The sequence below is a fragment of the Gordionus sp. m RMFG-2023 genome, chromosome 2 (assembly GCF_954871325.1).
Source record: "Gordionus sp. m RMFG-2023 chromosome 2, tfGorSpeb1-WG-v2, whole genome shotgun sequence".
Classification (NCBI taxonomy): Eukaryota; Metazoa; Nematomorpha; class Gordioida; order Chordodea; family Parachordodidae; genus Gordionus; species Gordionus sp. m RMFG-2023.
Genome location: NC_088776.1, coordinates 779,253 through 799,426, shown reverse-complemented (window position 1 = coordinate 799,426; position 20,174 = coordinate 779,253). Strand labels below are relative to the sequence as shown.

The window sequence follows — 20,174 nt, the reverse complement described above, 5'->3', positions numbered from 1 at the left end:
GGATGTGCAACCTTCCCGCCTTTTTTATTGTCCAATTAAACTTCAGGTTTGTTATATATAAATTTTAATTATAATATATAAATTTTAGTGTCCATAACTATTTTGATCTCCTTATTTAACTTGCTTACAAGATTACAAAGTCTAAACTTCAGGTTTATTATATATAAATTTTAATTATAATATATAAATTTTAGTGTCCTATAACTATTTTGATCTCCTTATTTCACAACTTATTTACAAGATTAAGCAAATTAAACTTCAGGTTTATTATATATAAATTTTAATTATAATATATTCATATAAATTTAGAACAAATAAATGGGGTTTTCTTGTCCTTAACTCTGTGGACAAAAAAGGAGCACCTTCCTTTTTGTTTGGTTGATATAGGTTTTAATAATTTTATAAACTTTGATCTATTAATCTCCTACAAATTATTATTAGAATTTATGCAAGATATAGTCAACAAATTATAAAAAATTGATTAATCTTGTTACAGTTTTCATTAAAATTATTAAAGATATCTCTGATATGAATTTTAGCAATATGATGAATAAATTTAAATTTCTATATTTTAAACATCATTACTCCATAGATCTCTTAAATTCTGATAATAGGATTTATGTATACCTGCAATCAATAATAAACCTATTTCAAAGCATTTAATTGAGTTGCATCAGTTTTGAGTTTTGGAAGATGAGGGAATTTTTTGAATTATAATTTTTTGGATTTTGTGTATTTTATTATTGAGATTTCGTAATATTTGGAGTAATAAAAAATTTATAGCATTCTAATGGTCAAGTTGCATGTTGTACATTAGAGTTTAAACCTGGCATACGTAAAATACCTAATTTTATAATATAAATTATATAATACTAGAATATTAAACTATAAAAATAATTATTATTTTCTTTTCTATCATCTTATCTAAGAAATAATCATCATCTCACCTAAACACAAATTTTAGCAGTCCTTATATCAGAGGGGTCAGGCCGTATTTTAATTTTTTTAAATATACCCGGGCCGGGCTGTGGTGCCTATGCAGGTCTCTGCCTTATATACTATTTGTGTGTCCTTATTGAGCTTTATATAAAAGGTTTGAAAATAAATTTTAATTATAATATTTTTAAAAAACACAAATTTTAGCTGTCCATATATACTATTTGGGTCTCCTTATTAAGCTTTATATACAAGGTTGCAAATAAATTCAACAGAAATCAGGTAAATTAAATTTAAATTATAATATTTATAAAATTTTTAGTTGTTATAAAGATAAATGGCATTATATCTAAATGCAACATTTAATTCTATTGACACTTTAAAAAAGTCAATAGATATATATGAAAAGGAAAATCTAATAAATATATCCATATATAAATCAGAACTGTTGAAGTATCCATGTAGCATAGAGTTAATTAAACAATTTAAATATCAAAGAATATTTTATGTCTGTAAATATTCTTTGAAAAAGAGGTCTCGTTCAACGGGATTAAGGAAGACATCTAGCTTCCGTAAAGAGTGTACATTCAACTTTACGGTTATATACAAGTTAGATCCTATCGTTGGGCCTCATTTAGTCATCGTGAAATTTATGGAAGAACATAAAAATCATGATCTAAGTAGGAAAAATATTATATTATATTTTAATATTAATATTTTATATTATCTAGATAAAAACATATATATGCTCCTACCCAAACAAAGAAAGTTGTCTCCAATCAAAAAACAGATTGTCGAGCAAGCTCTAACCTTCAAGGCAAACAAAGTTAAAATTCAGGATTATATTCTGAAGACAGGACAAATGGTGATGCTGAGAGACATTCACAATCTTTCAGCAAACCTAAACAAACCATCTACCAACATGTTGATCGATGTGGTCAATCAATTAAGAGAGGACAAAGATGCCATTGTAGAAATTCACGAAGAAAACAATGAGCTGATGGGCATCTTTTATCAGGACATAGCTATGCGACATTTTGTAAAATGCTATCCCGAGGTCCTGTTTATAGATGCAACCTATAAACTGAATAATCTTGGCATGCCTTTATTTATCTTAATGGTAATTGATGGAGATGGTCAATCACAAATAGCAGCTTTGTGGTTAGTTAAAGGAGAAACATACAAATGTGTAAAAACAATGTGTGATATTTTTGGGAGATATAATATCAAAGATAATATTCAAGTGATAATAGGAGACAAAGATTTTGCAGACAGGCAGGCGTTGTATGAAAGTTTTCCAAAGGCAGAAATACACATTTGTATTTTCCATGTTATGCGAAGTTTTAAACGAGAGATCAGTACTGGTAAGCGTGATATAGCAGAGCAAGATGTAAAGCTGGTTCTTGATATTCTACAGAGTTTAGTATATGCTCAATCACAGGAGCATTATGATTTACTTTATTTAAAACTTGTGAATTTAAATCTTCCAAAAGTTATGGCATATTATAATAATAATTGGCATAATATAAAAAACGAGTGGGTTATTGGGCTAAGATCATGTGTTCCACATTTTTTTAACTCGACAAATAACCGAGTTGAGTCAATGAATCAAAAGTTCAAAGCGGTAATAACAAAATTTTCAACCCTCAAAGGGCTATTTAAGGATGTAATTTCTATAGTTAACTCAATGGCATTTGAAAAAGATTATAGAAGCATTATGAGCAATGAAAAAAGCTCATTATTTCCTTATAGTCTTTTATCAGCTGAGAGCAAATATAGAAATTTGCTGACCTATGCCTTTAAAAATATACTCAATGAAATAAATCTTAGTAATTCAATCAGCATACCGGTATTAGCCAATGACATGTTCACAGCCATAAAAATCAATGATTTAGGTAATATTTACAATGTATCTATGGATAAGTGCTCTTGTGGTTATCTTACCACAATGCTTTTACCATGCCGCCATCTAATGGCATTAAGGGCTGCATATAATATGGATAAATACTATCCTGAACTTTGTAATGTGAGATGGACTAGGAATTATTCAAAGAAATGCAGTCTTGAACAACCTCAAACGTATACTACAGACATATCAATTACATCGTTAGTATGTATGAATACAAAAAAAAATTATCACAGCAGCAAAAATATAACAAGATCTTAAAATCATTTGTACCAAAAGCTGCTTATATATCTAATCTACCCCAAGACAATTTTGACTTTGTATTTGACCAAGTTGAAAAAATGGATGATTGTTTTAGTGATGGAAAATTATTCTTCCTCATACCATCAGATGAAAGCATAGATATTCATTCTCTGATTAGCAGGTGAACTTAATTTATATTATATTTTTTAAAATAATAATAATCAGATCCCAATGACAAAGATGTACTGGGAGATGTTGTTTCTGGGAGCTCTGCCCTAGAAGATAATGATGGTAATAATATAATATCTTAATATAAATATCAATTTTCTATAAAAGTGCGTGCGGAAGGAGAATATAGCCAGTGTTTTGTTATCTCCCTAGCTTACAAAGTAATTGTATATTTTTAATAAAAATAATGTTTTTATATTCCTCATCTTTGCACTACTATAACATTTTCATTTTTTAGATCCTGAAGATATCATTATCTAATAATGAAATAGAAAAAACTATTTTCATGCCTTCATGTCTACAAGATGATGGTAATATTAAACTTTGGATTAGCATAATTTTACAATTTTGTCAGCCATTGTTAAAATGTCAATATATTAAATTTACTTTATGGGGCAAGGGAATAAAATAAGGATTTTAAAATAATACAATAAAAAACTGTTATTTGGACTATTTACATCATTAATTGGCTGATTGATCAAATATATTCTAAAATCTGTTATTATTTTATAAAATTATTTAATTATAGATTTAGATCAATCTAAACTAATATTAGAAAATATCTGAGGCACTCGAAAGTAGTTTGATATATTATATTTTAGATATATATTTATATTTTCATTAGATCTGGACATGATTATAGAAAGAGAGGAACAAAGAAAACAAGACGCTATTGATGGTTATTTTCTTATGTAAAAAAAATGCTAATTTCTATTAAGACAAAGAAAATACTAGATTTTGAAAAAAATTCGTAGTTCTGAAATTACCAGCTCGGATGAAAAGACAAGGCAAGCCGAGGAAGTCTGATTTATCTGTAATAGGATTATCTAAAAAAGGGAATAAAAGCAAAAGGAAACATTTTGATATTTATAATGATAAAGTAAAGCAATTGGTATTAAAAGTATACCTAAATTTGCTGAGGACATAGGAAAAGGTATATATCATAATATAATTTATATTATTATTTTAACTAGGAACACCAATTATAACCAATTCTCAAATGGAGTTTATAAATTTCATAATCAATGAGAAAATAAATGCAGGTTATTATTAATATTTAAAAATATAAATATTTTAATATATAAAATTAGGTGATACAAAACCCAAAAATTTGGGCAATCGTCAGATAACTTATAGTAATTTTAAAAAAATAATATTAATATATTTATTTTTATCAGAAAAGTTATCTAACCTTATACAACTTTGTCTGAAGAAAACAAGGCAAGATGGATTATAGATAAAATTTATAAAGAGTCTGCAAAGAATAAAATTTATAATAATGAAATGGTTGATTTTGATGACATTCTTACCATAAAAAATAGTATGCAATGTTTAAAAAATGATGAAGTCGATTTTCAAATGATAAAATCATATTTGACCAATCAAGCTTGGATACAGGTTCAAGATTTACAAGTCAAGATTATGGCGGAGTCCTGGATTTGTCAGAAATGTTACTCATTTTAGATGATGATGCTTCAATTATTTGTGATATTTGTTTGTGCTGGTTCCACTTTAAATGTCAAAAAATTAAGAAAAAACCTTATAAAATTCATTGGTTTTGTAATAATTGTTGTTAAATATATTTACTAGTTTTGTTATAATTGTTTTAAATGTATTTATATTCGTCTTTTATATTATAAAATGATTGTAATTATTTATGTATTAGAATTATAGTTGTTAATAAATTGTTTTTATTGAATAAAATTATTTTAATAAAATACGTTTACTTGATTTTATCTCATTTTTTATTTAAGTTATGTTAGAATTAAAACAAAAAATAGCTTTTTGGAGGTTAATAACATTTTTTCCTATACAATCCCCTAATTATTATTTCCAGTATTTTTAACTTCTTTTATAATTTTATCCATTTAATTTACTGAAATATAATTTTTTAAATTCTAATTTATTATTATTAAAGTCAAATTTTAAAATATTTTACCTAAAAAAATGGAAACAATTAGATTAATATAAAAGTAGGAAAAATTTTAAATTATAGGTGAAGGATCACATATTTTTATTAGAATAATATCAGCTGTCTATTTTAAAACATGACACAATTTTAGATATTAATTTAACAGGATAAGGAATTCATTTGAGTATATTTCTTCTCAATTTCAGTTAGATCCAAATACACACATACTCATTTTAAAAGTAGGTATATGCTTAACATTTTTTAAATTTACCAACATTGGAAGTTGTCATTTTTTAACATTTTTACACTTTAAAAGTTGCTATATATCAGTTTTTATATAATATTGTCAATATCATTATTTATATTTGCAACTAGGTTGCACCTATCTGCGATTATATTGGCCATCAAAAAGATTGTCAATATCATCAATTATATTGGCCATCAAAAAGATTGTCAATATCATCAATTATATTTGCAACTAGTTGCCAATATCATCAATTTTATTTGCAACTAGGTTGCACCTATCCTCGGCCATAACAAACACCTTAAAATTTATAAATAATAATACCAAAATATTCCATTATCTAGTCCATCTAATACTTCTATAAATAAGAATATAATGAATAAATATAATCAATTAAAACTTGGTACTGTAATCATCAATTCTAAATCATTGGATATAAAGGATAAGGTATTATCATTGACAGCTCAATTAGAAGCAAAAATTGAAAAAGAATTTAAGGAAATTGGTAACTATATATATATAAATATCTTGATATGCTTCAATAGGCATCTGTGCATATTGTCAGAAACCTATAAATGATATAAAAAATGGTTGTCAAGCGTTAGATAAAATATATCATACACAATGTTTTACCTGCAATGCATGTGGTAGAATTCTTAAAAATAAATCATTTTACATGGTCAAAGAAAAAATATTCTGCCAAGAGGATTATTTTGTAATTTTTATATTTTTTTATACAATTATTGATAAACTTAGTATTCAGGGTTTCAAGAAGCTACAGAAAAATGTTCTTCCTGTGAACATTTAATTATGGACAGAGTTTTGCATGCACTTGGCAAATCCTATCACCCTGGATGTTTTCGATGTTTCATCTGTAATAAAAGTTTAGATGGTGTGCCATATACTATGGGAAAGGATAACAAAATATATTGCTATAAAGATTATCACAAGTATTCTATTTAAATATTAATATAAATTTTATTCATCATTTTTACTATGCTCAATTACTTTAAAAATATAATATAATTCAAGATGTTTGTTATTTTTTGATTAAAATTTTTCAAATGTTAATTATTAGATTGTTCATAAAACATTCTTTTTTTAAATAAAAAACATAAAGAATGTTTAGCATTAAATGCCATAAATGTCAAAAAGTAATCACTCCAAATGAAGTAATTGAATACAACAATTTTAATATAATATACATTTATATAATACATGTGTTAATAAAAAATTCAAATATAACTAAATAGGGGGAGTTTAATTTTAAATAGTATTTATTAACTACTACTAAAAATTTTGATTGGTTCAGGCTACATTTTTCCAGGTACCTTATAAGAATTAAACAATTAAACTTTAACAAAAATTTTATCATCTCCTGGAAACACCACGAATGTTATTTATTATTGTGAAACTATTATTGCAAATTCACATCAGCGAATACTGGTGTGAATAGGGAATATTATGGTTAATATTGCAATAATAGCCAATAATTACTATTTAATTTTGAAATATTTATTTTTATAATTATATTAATTGATTAATATTTTTTAAAAAATAGGTTCAAGATTGATTTCAATGATAGATTAATGAACTTTTTGGTTTATAAAAGTTATCATTGAAATAAATCTAAGTATTATTTTATAAGAATCATGCACGAGGAATTAATACATTAGTAAAGTGAGTTCATTAGTTAAACCTTGATCCTTATTGGCCAAATTGATATCCTTGTTGAACTAATATTTATTGGCTGAAGTATTTAATATTTTATAAATTCATCAATCAGCTTTGCCAGTCACTAAACCAAAAACAGAGTTATGAGCTACTTGACTATCTAATGCCGATTCAAAAAAAATTACACATAAGTATAAGGGATTTTCCTAATTCCATATTTTCAATCTTATGATTTTACTATCTTTATAGATATTTTTTTTATCTCTTTTCTAGATATTGAATATTAGTTCAAATTTTTTTTCTTAGCAATCTGAATCTAATATAGGCACAACCTTAAGCATGAAGCTTGCCAAACTTAGGCAAACACTAATTCTGAAGCTTAAGCCAATATGTAATGCTTAATTACAATACATCAAGATTAATGCTAAAGCATACATTATTTATTTACCCCTAAATTCCTCAGAATTAAAACGACATTATGTAATTTTTACTGAATTTCCAAAAGATAATCTTGCTTAGTAAATAATTTTAATTTTCTCAAAATTGAATTTCTTAGAAAATATAATATATCGCTCAAAAAATTTTACCACTTTTTTTGAGTTTTAACATTAATCATTGCTCTGATGTCTTAATAATTCGGAAAATTGAATGACATAATTCTGAGAACATTTAAACAAATTACTCAAAATCTTTTATGATTTTTAAAAATAAATCTGAGAAAATCAGCAAAAATTCTTATACTTCAATATTTTATTTATCTTGATTGGAAAAACTCTAACATTTCGATTATTTTCTAAAATTTTACTTTTAATAGCATAAAGGTAAAGCACATGTGTTAAATTTATGTTAGGGGGTAGGGTTCAAATTTATTGGGGTAAATACTTAAACCAAAAATCTCCCCTCGATACTTACAACCATGAGTGAGAAAGACCGCAAAGAAATTGCCTAATTTATTTTCTATCACAGATAAAGGTTGCATGCTTACTTAATAGACAATATGTTACAAAATATCCTTAAAATATTTCGCGTTTATGATTTAAGTAGGAACTTTGGTGTGTAAATTGATGTTGAATATGTTGTTTTTCCTTTAAATAAACGAATTCGCAATATATTTAGTGTTTCGCGGTAATACGCTCTTGACAATGACCCGCGCAAATACATTCGTGGTATAAGATTCGATTTGGGTCCACTCTTCAGAATATTAAAAAATATCAAAAAAGGCAAATAAGCTAAAATGGCATCCCTCTAAAGTTTGAAGCGAGAGAATTTAAAATATTAAAGTTAAATTAAAACATGGCCGCCAATATATTTCAATCGGAAATTACAAATCAGGCAGATTTTTTTATGGTTTAATATTAAATTAATTGATATTTATAAAAAATAATTAAATTTATAATTGTTTGTATTATTTAATATAATGTAAATATATTTAAATTTATTATAATAATTAATATTATTTACATATTTAATATTAATGTAAATATATTTAAATTTAATATAATAATTAATATTATTTACATAATTAATATAAATTATTCAATGTATTTAATATTAAATTAATTGTTATAAAATGATTGTTTATAGTATTAATATAATTGTAAGTAATATATTTAAATTTAATATAATATTAAGAAAATTAATTTTGAATATCATTGCGTAATATAATTTATATAATGAAAATATTATGTATCATATTGTATTTTACATTGAATTGGTGAATAATTGTTTTCACTGGTAGCAGCTTCTTGATTGAGAGTGGTAATATCACCTTGAATAGCTTTATAATTGATATAATAAAAATATTATGCCTCATATATTGTATTTTACAAATTGGTGAATATTTGTGACTGATGATATTTTCTTGAATGGTGAGGGTGACTTTGTAACATATTAATGATAATAATCAATAATTTTTAAGATATATTTCGTGTATTACTTTGACATCCTTTGCATAGGAAATGGAAGCTTTAATACAAAGGTAAATAATGTTAAAGGATGATAATTATAATATATGTATATAAAAACCGTCTTTGTTTGAGAACCTGCATTTGCACAAAAAGGATTTTTAAAATTTTGTAAAAGAATATCTTGAGGTTTTACTTTGGCATCCTACAGTTTCATAGGTAACTGAATACAGGCTCATCTGTTTGAGCAGATATTGAATCAAAAAAATATTTTTGAAGGCAGATCGCATCTATAATATATATAAAATTTATCAATAATTTATCTACTCGTGCATTCTTTAGACATAGTAAATAAATTGTTCTTAACAATCCAGCGCCCATGGCATGGTTTATTTGTGCATGTGAAGTAAGCTGTGTAGCTATTATAGTCTTTATGCTTTTTTTAAATGATTAGGCATTGCCATCTGAAACAGTTTAAATTTAGAAGCTTATATAAGAAAAATCACGTTTTTAAGCTGTAAATGATACTCATCTTTTTACTTCGTAAAACTACAAAAAGATATAAACATAATCCCAATTCGATTACTATGGGACGATAGGTTTTCATACATGTATTCCTAACAGTAAAGATATTCTAATCGTATCAGATCAATTTACCAAAACTTTTAGTGAATGTAGTTCATCGGGAACAATTGGGCGAATTTTTTTCTGCGAAACATTTATAGCTAAGACAAGACGATATCGCGAACCCATTATGGCGGATTTATTTTCGCTAAACCTTAACCATAAATTCTTTATAGCTAATATATTTTAGCGAAACTTTTATCACAATCCCGTTATAGCGAGACTTTTATCATGAACCATTTATAGCGAATCTTTGATTGCCTTAGGAAAATGTGAAAATAAAAGTGATTATCATTTACAGCTTATAAACGTGAATTTTTTTTATAACAAAAATATAAACTTTTAACTGAAACTTGTTTCAAAATGGCTAAGTCTAATCATTTTAAAAAATGCGTAAAGACTATAATAGCTACACAACTTACTACACATGTACATAAACCATTCCATGGACGCTGGATTGTTAAGAAGGGTTTATTTCCTGACGGGTTTATAAATTATTGATAAATTTTGTATTAATATATTATAGATGCATTCAATCTGCCGTCAAAAATATTTTTGTGATTCAATATCTACACAAACATATGAAGCCTATAATTTCAGTTACCTATGCAACTGTAGGATGCCAAAGTAAGACCTCAAATATTCAATTAATTTATTACAAAATTTTAAAAAATCATTTTGGTGCAAATGCATGTTCTCAAACTAAGACAGTTGCTATAATTATCATCTTTTAACAATATTTACCTTTGTATTAAAACTTCCATATTCCTATGCAAGTATTGGATGTCAAAGAAGTACTAACATTAAATATATCTTATTTACAAAATATTACAAATTATTATCATTAATATGTTACATAGTTACAATTCAAGAAAATACCACCAACAATTATCCACCGATTTGTAAAAATACAATATATGATGCATAATATTTTCATTATATCAATTATAAAGCTATTCAAAATGATATTACCACTCTCCCTCAAGAAGCTGCTATCAGTAAAAACAATTATTCATCAATTCTGTAAAATACAATGATTGCACTAATATTTTTTATTATATCAATTCTATTACACAATGATATTCAAAATTTATTTTCTAATATATTAATTAATTTCTATTTACAATTAGGAACTCTTAAGCCAGGGTATTTAGCATTAAAAATCATATATTTTTAAAACAAAAGTTTTTATAAAATTTTATTTTTTTGATTTCATCTTAGAAATATTTTGTTTTTGTTGTATGAAAATTGCGAAAGATTTACTTAAAATAAAATATTTAGGTAAAAATTAATCAAAAATTTCAGATCTTCATAGGTTTTTGAAGATTTAATTTTTTCAAACCCTGATTTAAAATGGAAGCTACCAGGGATTCGGAATCTCGCAATATGATTTTTACCGGAAATGTTTTCAGACATATTGTTAGAGCCAACCCTCTGAATTGGAAAAATTTATCTTCAGTTTAATACATATTATTTGTTTGAATAAATTAAAACAGCCTATTTTCTGTATCACTCCTATCCCTCATTCATAGTTATACCGCGAATTAGCGGTGAAATTATTCAAAATACGCGGTATTTTTCCATTCTCCGCCACCAATTGACGCTAACTGTAAATGAGGGAGGGTTATGGTCCCCAAATTTTTTTTAACGCACATGGCGATCACCATAAATCGCCAATTTTTTCTTTTTTTAAAAAAAAATATATTTCCAAAGCAAACCGGAGAAATCGTACGCGTAATTTACTTCGAAAAGGAATTCCATGTGGATTGCTTCAAATGCGACGTAAATTTTTTTTAAAAATATTTTTAAGTATATATATCATTCGCCCTTAAAAAAAGAGGGTTATCACGTGATAAATCTAATAACCCTAAACATGGTGGTGAGCTTCACTCGTATCGCGGAAGATTTATTATTTCTTTATTTGTTATAATATTCTCCCCTGGTATGAATAAATTAAATGCCCTCGCGGAACGTCAGCTAAATTGGATTTATCCGCTTTCACTATCTCAATACACTAGTGTATATTAGGGTATATTTCGCACCTTTTAGGGTTAGGTGTACTCTTAGTTCTTCTAAGAATGGAGGCAGATCTTCATTATCGAGAAGATAAAGGTCTCTTTCCTATCTAATCTATATATATAATCACCGTAATCATAAAATGAATGTTTTCGTATAATCTTAATGTTAATTTTTATTTTTTCTATCAACTTTCCTATCTTCTTAATGTTAAATAAATCGATGGAGACTATATATCTCTAATGTTAAATTTTAAGAATTTTTGTACATCACGGGATTTGAACCCATGACTTAACGTTTTAAAGGTAACCGTTCTTCCCACTCAGCCACCTTCTATATTAAATTTTGTAATATAATCTTTCTTATATATGTTATTAATTTGCTATTAACATATTTTTCGATTAATTTATATAATTTAGATCTTATTGTGTTATATTAAAAAGAGTACTAATCTCACCTCAAATTATGATAATAATGAATATTATTAAAGTTAAAATAGCAAATTAAATTATAATTAGCGAAAGTATTTATATTCAATCAAAGTAAAATTTATTAATTTTTATAAATTATTTTTTTAATACAATTTAGATTTAATAAATAAATTTAAATTATTTACTACAGACAAAATATGGTAGTAAAAATTTTTTTTTATCTCAACCACAATATGGGAGTGCAAATATTATAAAATACCTATTTGTCAATATCTTCCAATGCCAGAAAATTAACCTCGCTCACTTATCCTAAATACATAATTTAGATTTAACAAATAAATTTTAATTATATTTAGCCAATACATTTATCTCATATTACCACCCCAAAATATGCCAGTATAAAAATTTTATCTCAACGACAATATTTGAACTCATGACATACAATACCAATTTATAAATATCTACACTGCACTCATTTTTTATTACAATTTCATATATTTTACGCTAAATTTAATAAAATGAATAAATAATAACTAAAATTTGTCATATATTTTCTATAAAAAAATGTATTCAAAAAAAAATTCATATAATATAGTTCAAGATTTTATTATTCCCGTCATTCTTGACGGGATATCAACTAGTCAATAAATAAATATCGATACTGCTATTTCTTCCATTAAATATTTTTATATTTAACCAGGCTATTAATACTATGCTTACCCCAACGTGTTGGGCTAGGTTACTTTAACATATTAATGGTTAACAGTGCAGATATGCACCAGGCTAGATTTTCTATTTAGGATTATTTTTTTTGACTTTTAGAAAAAATTGATCATTTTTATCCACTAGAAAAATCTTGACCATTAATGGGGTAAAAGATGCAATCCTATCAGCTGTTTTAGAGTATTGATGAATTCTTCCCCTGAGGGCTAATTTCATATTCCCTTTTTTATAATCTCTTATTTATTATTTATATATACGAAAACAAAACAAAAATTAAAGTTTTGTCACAGATTCTTGAACAACGAAGGGGACAACAAATACGCCCTCTATTTACACGATCGTTATTTAATATGCGTCAAATGCAATCGAACCTAGTCAGTCAATCAATCAACCAATAAAAAGCTCATTTCGCGATTCTACCTTGTCACAATAAAAAACGAAGCATCTCATACACACACAAAAAAATAAAATCCATTTTTATCTAATATTTTTACATACATTTTTTTTGTTTTGAAATACTTAAATTATATATTTTCATTTCTAAATGATTAGAGATGAGTGACGAACAAATTATTTATATATTTACAATATTAATTTTTGATATACTTTATTATGACCCCATGGGATAGTATTAAGTCATTTTACAAATGGTATCTCGAAAAAATAAATAATTTAATTATGATGTTACTAGGCTAAGAAAAAAAAATTAACTTGAAAATAGAAAATAATAATTTAAAGTTATAACCGAGATTGAATATCCGGATATTTCGAGTTTTTATATCGGTTTCAGACCTGTATTTATAAAAATTCAATCCGATGGGATGTGAAACCGAACCTGAACTCTCCGGACTCCTGGTATTTTGTCTGTACCCCAACATTTTTTAAAAGTCGAGGGTTCTAGGTGTCAAAAAAAAAATTTTTTTTCATTTAAATTCGAGAAATCATTTTTTTATTTTATACTTCCATTTTTATCGGTAATATCTTGTTTTAATTTATGTTAATTTGTAGGTGATATATGTGAATTTGGTAGCTTGTAGGCAATATTTTATTATAAATGATCCTAAGGGCCATATGCGATTAAGTAAAACATTTAATAAAATATGAATTTACTTCTATACGGGAGTATAAAAAAAATTTTAAAAAATGAATCTGTATTTCTTGAAGGATCTCCAAACCTGGATCCGAACCCTTATTTTTGTCGAAGAGTTCACATCCCTGATATAAGATCATATTAATATTGTTTATTTTATACATTTTTTTTTTTTAAAAAAAAATCCAATTATTTTAAAAGAAAGATTAGCAATATTAAAATGGGACTTAAATTTTTGTTATTTATATATTAAGCAAACCTGAAGATGTTACTTATATAAGGAAAAGGTCTGTACATTTATTATCGAAATCTCAGGGCATAGGCATTATTTTTCTGAAAGAAATATTAAGTTATCCGTTTTTAAAAATCGGGAGCATATCTAATTTATTTAGACCTAATAAGTGAATTTTTCCCTGCCTTCCATCTTTCTCATTCATTTTCTTCCTTTCCACTAAAGGGACATAAAAGTGAAAAGAGTAAGGAAAAATTTAGTGAAATTCTGCTTTTTTCTCCACTTTTAATTTTGTATGCATATGATATCGTTATTCCAACGGTGTAGTGTTTGGACGAATATTTGTGGTCATGATTGCTGCTACCGTCGGGACTATGAGGGCTATCCTTGTGCATGTCTAATTAATTTATTTGTTCTGTAATCCATTTTTCATGTAATGATTCTGTAAGAAACTCCTTTTTGAGTTATCAGCCGGTTCTGTTCTTAGATCTTAGGTGAAGCATTCATATCTTTATCTATTCCGGGTTTTAATTAAGCTAAATGTCGCCTTCATTATTATCCTCGACATAGGACCAATCTGTTTTGTTATTTTGACCGGAATTCACCATTGTTCTCCAAAAAATTTCGCTCGGCTTACATACCAGTAAATAAAAACTTTTTTTTCATTGTAGTTTTAAGTTTATTTAAGTGGTCTTGCAATGCATTATGAACTTAATACAAAAAAATATAAGATTCTGTAGTTAACCCTGCCCGGTAAAATAAAAATTTAGTATATGATTTCGGTGAAAAATTGGACCCAAAACATCTCTGCATAAGGCTTCTAAGAAAAAAAAAATTAAAAACTTTAAAGGGAATTATTTGAACGCAAAGCTTTTAAATATATATATGTGTTAGCGTCAACATGTTTTTTTTTCCGGCAACATGATAAATTTTTTTCAACTTGAATTCGTTTTTTTTTAAATTTCAAAATTTTAATTATACCGGATATCCATTCCAGCCGATTTTTGAAAACGCTTAACTTAATATTCCTTTCAGAAAAATAATGCCTAAGCCTAGAGATTTCGCTAATATAATGTCTTAGACCTTTGTTCCTTCTTCGAGCAAAATCTTCAGGCTTGCTTAGTATTTTTTTTGGATGAAATATTGAGGTTAGCCCTTTTACACTAATTCCAGCATGTTTGGAATACCTACTTACCTATAAATATCGGACACTTTAGCTATGAACTTTTGAACTCAATATAATTTATATTAATTTTTCGCATAAATTATAAATCAATCAAAGGTTAACGATAAAATTACCTATAATTCATAAGTTAGGTATTCCAAATACATGATAGAATATATTTCCGTTTTTTAGATTTTAAAAACGTGCTCAAAAAACGATTTAAAGTTGTAAAAAATAACACATTCCCAGAAGAAAAAAAAACACATTGGCACTAACATATAAAAAGGTAAATTATATAAAATTTTTATTTTAATTTTCCAAGTATAAAATGAATTTATTATAATATATTTTTATTAAATAAATCACATTTAAATAAGCCGATATATATTATTTATTTACTTATTACAAGTGATTTGATTTTGATACAAAATAAATATAAGTATAATAATTTTAAAAAAAATTATTCGAGGAACGTTTTTCATTTCATAAGATGATACTTCAGTTGATCTTTTGCTGCCTGATACACCTATGAAAAAAACAATTTTTATTGGTATAAAAGTTTCTAAGAAATTTCTGTATTTTAATGTAAATATGGCTGCCTTTTGCTCGACATAACACGGTAGCTAAGTGTGTCAGTATAACTCCGATAAAATAAACACTCGGCCCAATACCCCCTTTAAAAAAAATCATTTCGACCCAGGAAACTTGCGCAAAATATTTTTCGAGTGTGGGGTGGGAATATCAGAAAATAAATGTGTGGATGGGGGGGGGGGGAGCTAATCGTATTTGTATTCGTTTATTTTTTAGTATGTTAATAAACAAGGAAAGATCGAGGCGAATAATAAATTAAGGAAATAAATATAGACAAACCACCCCCCACCAATCCTATTATCTTAAAAGGGATCTAATTATTTTATGGCAAAATAAATATGCAACGCGCACATAGAAAAAAACGTTGATTGAATCAAGAAGCAAGTCAGCCAAGCACTTTTAACATGGTGGAGATGAGGTTTGTGTCTTTCCCCCCCCTGATATCACAATTATAAAAAACCAAAGTGGCAGATAAAAGATGGAATCAACTATGTTATTAAATAGCATTTTTTATCTTCTGAGAATTAACTATTATCATAAAAATAAACATATTAAAAAGGATCATGATTTAATAATATATGGAAAGATATATCGTAGAAGATTTTTCTAAAGCCATGATATAAGTTGGGCAATACAGGCCAAAGTGTAAATATTAATTTATTGCCAGACATAAGCCAAATAAAATCAATTTTTCAGGCCTATAATATAATGTTTCTAATAAGCAAATTCAAACTTAGAAATCATCATTTTCTAATGGTAATGGGATATAAATTATAAGTTTTTTAAAATTAATTGAATTATATTATATTTGTTTAAATGAATCAAGTAATATTTAAACCTGAATAAATGAAACTTTTAAAAGTAAAATTAGAACCCTAGGATTTTGTTAGCAAATATGGAATATAGTTAAACTATAAAATGACTCATTAAACTAACATATTAGGATCATGATTCCTCTTTTTAACAATAATGAATTCAATTTTTATGCTGAAGGATTAGCAACCCTTAATTATACATAATGAGTAAATATATTATTTTCTTAATTATATAGAGGAAATTACTTGAGCCATTGTTTGCTCAGTTAAAGGAATATCATCATTACGCAACATAATTTGTTGAATAATTAAACTTGGTGAAGATGTCATAAATATGCTTTAAATATATTAAATAATGATGTTCTAATTTATTTTATTTTTAATACCCTCTATCACATATTTCATCAATGGCTAGGAACATTAAGTCCAAATTTTCCATAAAATATTTTTTTTCTATATTTTTTCTCAAAATAATATTCACTGTGTCATACAATGTATTCAAAATGTTTAACAGCATAATCTAGAAGAATAATATTTTACATAACAACTTTTTTTTATCCAGAACTTTACAGGATTTTCATTTTGACTCCCAATAATATAAAAATAAATATCAACATTGCTCTTATACAAACAGGTCAACCCATCAAGCATCATAATTTCAGCTTACAAAAAAAAATTAATATAAAATTTATCATTAAATTTTACAATTAGCTCGATATGTTTTCGTGAATAAATTTTTTTCGAATGCTTTTTGCTCTTTTATACCATTAAAAGTATTATCATAATACTAAAAAAAATATGATTAATAAAATTATGATATATCAATGCAACCTTTGAGATCAATCGATTACCATCATTATCTAATATCAAGATAGCTTTAATCACATAGAGTGATGGTGGCTAAAGTCTATTATAATATCTAGAATGAATTTTATATAAATACCAAAAATGTTTCTTCTGATGGCATGTGCGTTGAATAAAAAATAAGAATATATGCTTAATTCGCCTTATGATTCCTTTTATTTTTAAAATTAAACAATGACCGAATGTTTATTGGTTATTTCATTTTTTAAGGGATAAATTATTTTTACCAGTATTTAAAAAACATAAAAAGTAGATTAATTGGAAAAATTATATACCTCTTGATAAAGCGATAACCATTTTTTAATCGTGCAGTAAATGCAACCTTTCTTAAAAACAGTAGGTACAAACGTCATACTGTCTTATCAAGCTCGATATATTTGTCTCTTGTCGACTTAAATTTGAATATGGCTTCGATGTTTATGGAGAAATAAAATATATAAATATTCAAAAAGAAATTTGGCTAATATTATTTTGTCAACAAACTCTTTTATAAATGCTATTTATCTTACTACCACAATTTTGAAAAATTATCAGATAAAAAATAGGATTAAACTTAAAGTTTTATTTTAAAATATAAACAATTTAGTTTGCATTTTATCGGTAGGAATTAAAAGAAATACAATTTTGGAAATATTTTAATTCATTAATATATGACCAGTGGGGTCACTGGAAGAGGGCGCGCAGGGACTCGATCCCCTGAAAAATTTGAATAGCCCCCTGAAGCTAAAATTTTTTTTAAATGGCTTCTTAATATTCCCTTGAAATAAAATAAATTTTTTTGATTGCCTCCTAAGCGATTTCTTTTATAATCTGTTAAATAATGTATAGATTTAACTTTTTTATTTAAAAATTAATAAGGCTATCTAAATTTTTATTAAATGTATACTAATTTAATTATTAAAATATATTAATACAAATAAATATATTTTACTATATCAGTTTTTCAATCAAATTCTGTATTATTATATCAATATCACTAACCAAATATATATTTAGCATTAACAGTTGAAGTTTAATTGACTTTTATTATTTAAATTATTATATAACCCTAATTAAATAAATATCGTCGTTTATTAATTAAAAATTAACAAATTAATGTAATTACGAGTTCAAAATCATTAATCAACTATATTATTCATTTTTTAATTTAATTACCATGTCTCTTCCTAAAACTCTTTCAATGTCCGAATAAGAGATTTCTTTTTAAAAGTAAGTAGACATATAGTTTATAATCCTCTATATATAATTATTTATAAAATATTATGAAAATTGAAACTTTTATAAGCATATTTGACAGTTATTGAATAAATATTTTAATAAATTTTACTAATAAATGCTTTTGAAAATAAATATAAGTAACAATTTGCATTCAATTCTACGCCACCTATTTATTTAAGTAAAATTATATTAAAATAAAACATTTTATTATTCATCTTACAATGGATATATCTTTATTAAATATTTTTTTTTTCCTTTTATTTTTATTATGTGTTTTTAGGAAAGCTATTTTTTTCTTCTTTGAAAAACAGTTTTGATTTAAATTTGTAATACGTTAATATTTTGATATTATTACAAACTACAATTATTTTAAGATATAATATATCAATTAGATAATAATATATAAAATCTTAATGTTACAAAATGTTTCATTTCTAACAAGGCAGCCTTGTCATGTATAACTCAAGGCTTCAATAATGTAATTTAAGATTATTGCTCCTACTGCTGAGAGCATATGATTACATAATTTAAAAGCGCAATAACTGTCTAATCGTTTATATATCAATAAAAATGGAAGATATTCTTTTAGAAATTTAGTATTTCACAATAATTCTTCCTATTACTTAAGCTTCCATCATGTCATCTAAAAGGAAGCTATAACCACCATATAGATTTATGATTTGGATTGGTTGTTTATATTCTCTTCAAGAATTATTATTTGGTTAGAGTGTCATTATTAATCAGTTTTACATTATCATTATCCCAGTACTCACCCCAACTTGTTTCTCCGTATTCCTTCTATCGACCTTTAAGAGGGACGGATATATCACTTATTCCTTTTACCAATCCTTATTCATTAAACATCAGCCTCAAGGCCATTTAGCTTATCCTTTCCCATTTTACTTCGTCACAATTGTTTCCCGTCAAATGAACCCGCTTTAAGCCTACAGAACTAAAATATTCTTAACTAAATTAATTTGGTGTTCTATTATTTCTTCTTCGATATCTAATATATTATTTCTTAATATCAATGGCGTACATCGACATTGAAGATATGAATAGATAAAAATTTTCTATGTCCGTAATACTTTTTATATTGATATCTAAACTAAAAATTTGCTTTCATTTTGTTAAAAGAATAGAAAATATACAAAAATTGGTGTCATGTAAAGCAAGGTGAATTAATAAAAATCTGACTTCCGTTAATATAAAGTTTCTTATTTATTATATCTTGAATCAATTTTACCTACAACAAATAAGTAACACATTAGAAGCTAGATAGAAACTATGATATCCTTCCGTCTAAATACATTCATGCTTTTTGGAAACATCTCTGAAAAGACATGTTAATAAATAGT

General features: G+C 25.7%; 3 protein-coding genes and 1 long non-coding RNA gene across 5 annotated transcripts; 3 read left to right on the top strand and 1 right to left on the bottom strand.

The window, feature by feature from the left end:
- The first annotated feature begins 919 nt into the window (after positions 1-919).
- LOC135923658 (uncharacterized) lies at positions 920-3,228 on the top strand. 2 transcript variants are annotated; one of them, XM_065458525.1, is made up of 3 exons: positions 920-1,218; positions 1,259-1,616; positions 1,668-3,228. In XM_065458525.1, the coding sequence occupies exons 2-3, from the start codon at positions 1,274-1,276 to the stop codon at positions 3,101-3,103; spliced, it is 1,779 nt and encodes a 592-aa protein (XP_065314597.1). In that variant the 5' UTR covers positions 920-1,218; positions 1,259-1,273; the 3' UTR covers positions 3,104-3,228. The 2 variants fall into 2 exon arrangements, with proteins under 2 accessions (XP_065314597.1, XP_065314598.1); XM_065458526.1 differs by lacking the exon at positions 920-1,218 and having other exon boundaries at positions 1,256-1,616.
- Positions 3,229-4,075: 847 nt separating this feature from the next.
- LOC135924794 (uncharacterized) lies at positions 4,076-4,978 on the top strand. Its single transcript, XR_010571409.1, has 4 exons — positions 4,076-4,247; positions 4,288-4,356; positions 4,405-4,449; positions 4,492-4,978. It is a non-coding gene; the product is annotated as an uncharacterized LOC135924794 (long non-coding RNA).
- A 624-nt stretch (positions 4,979-5,602) lies between these two features.
- LOC135923565 (LIM domain-containing protein jub-like) lies at positions 5,603-13,496 on the top strand. Its single transcript, XM_065458381.1, has 6 exons — positions 5,603-5,974; positions 6,015-6,184; positions 6,226-6,419; positions 6,590-6,641; positions 11,385-11,453; positions 13,121-13,496. The coding sequence occupies exons 1-6, from the start codon at positions 5,845-5,847 to the stop codon at positions 13,214-13,216; spliced, it is 711 nt and encodes a 236-aa protein (XP_065314453.1). The 5' UTR covers positions 5,603-5,844; the 3' UTR covers positions 13,217-13,496.
- A 2,123-nt stretch (positions 13,497-15,619) lies between these two features.
- Positions 15,620-17,786, bottom strand: LOC135923887 (coatomer subunit zeta-1-like). Its single transcript, XM_065458876.1, has 7 exons — positions 17,678-17,786; positions 17,566-17,634; positions 17,440-17,521; positions 17,305-17,396; positions 17,121-17,254; positions 16,981-17,071; positions 15,620-15,854 (listed from the first exon to the last, which is right to left on the bottom strand). The coding sequence occupies exons 1-7, from the start codon at positions 17,699-17,701 to the stop codon at positions 15,807-15,809; spliced, it is 540 nt and encodes a 179-aa protein (XP_065314948.1). The 5' UTR covers positions 17,702-17,786; the 3' UTR covers positions 15,620-15,806.
- Between the last annotated feature and the right edge of the window lie 2,388 nt (positions 17,787-20,174).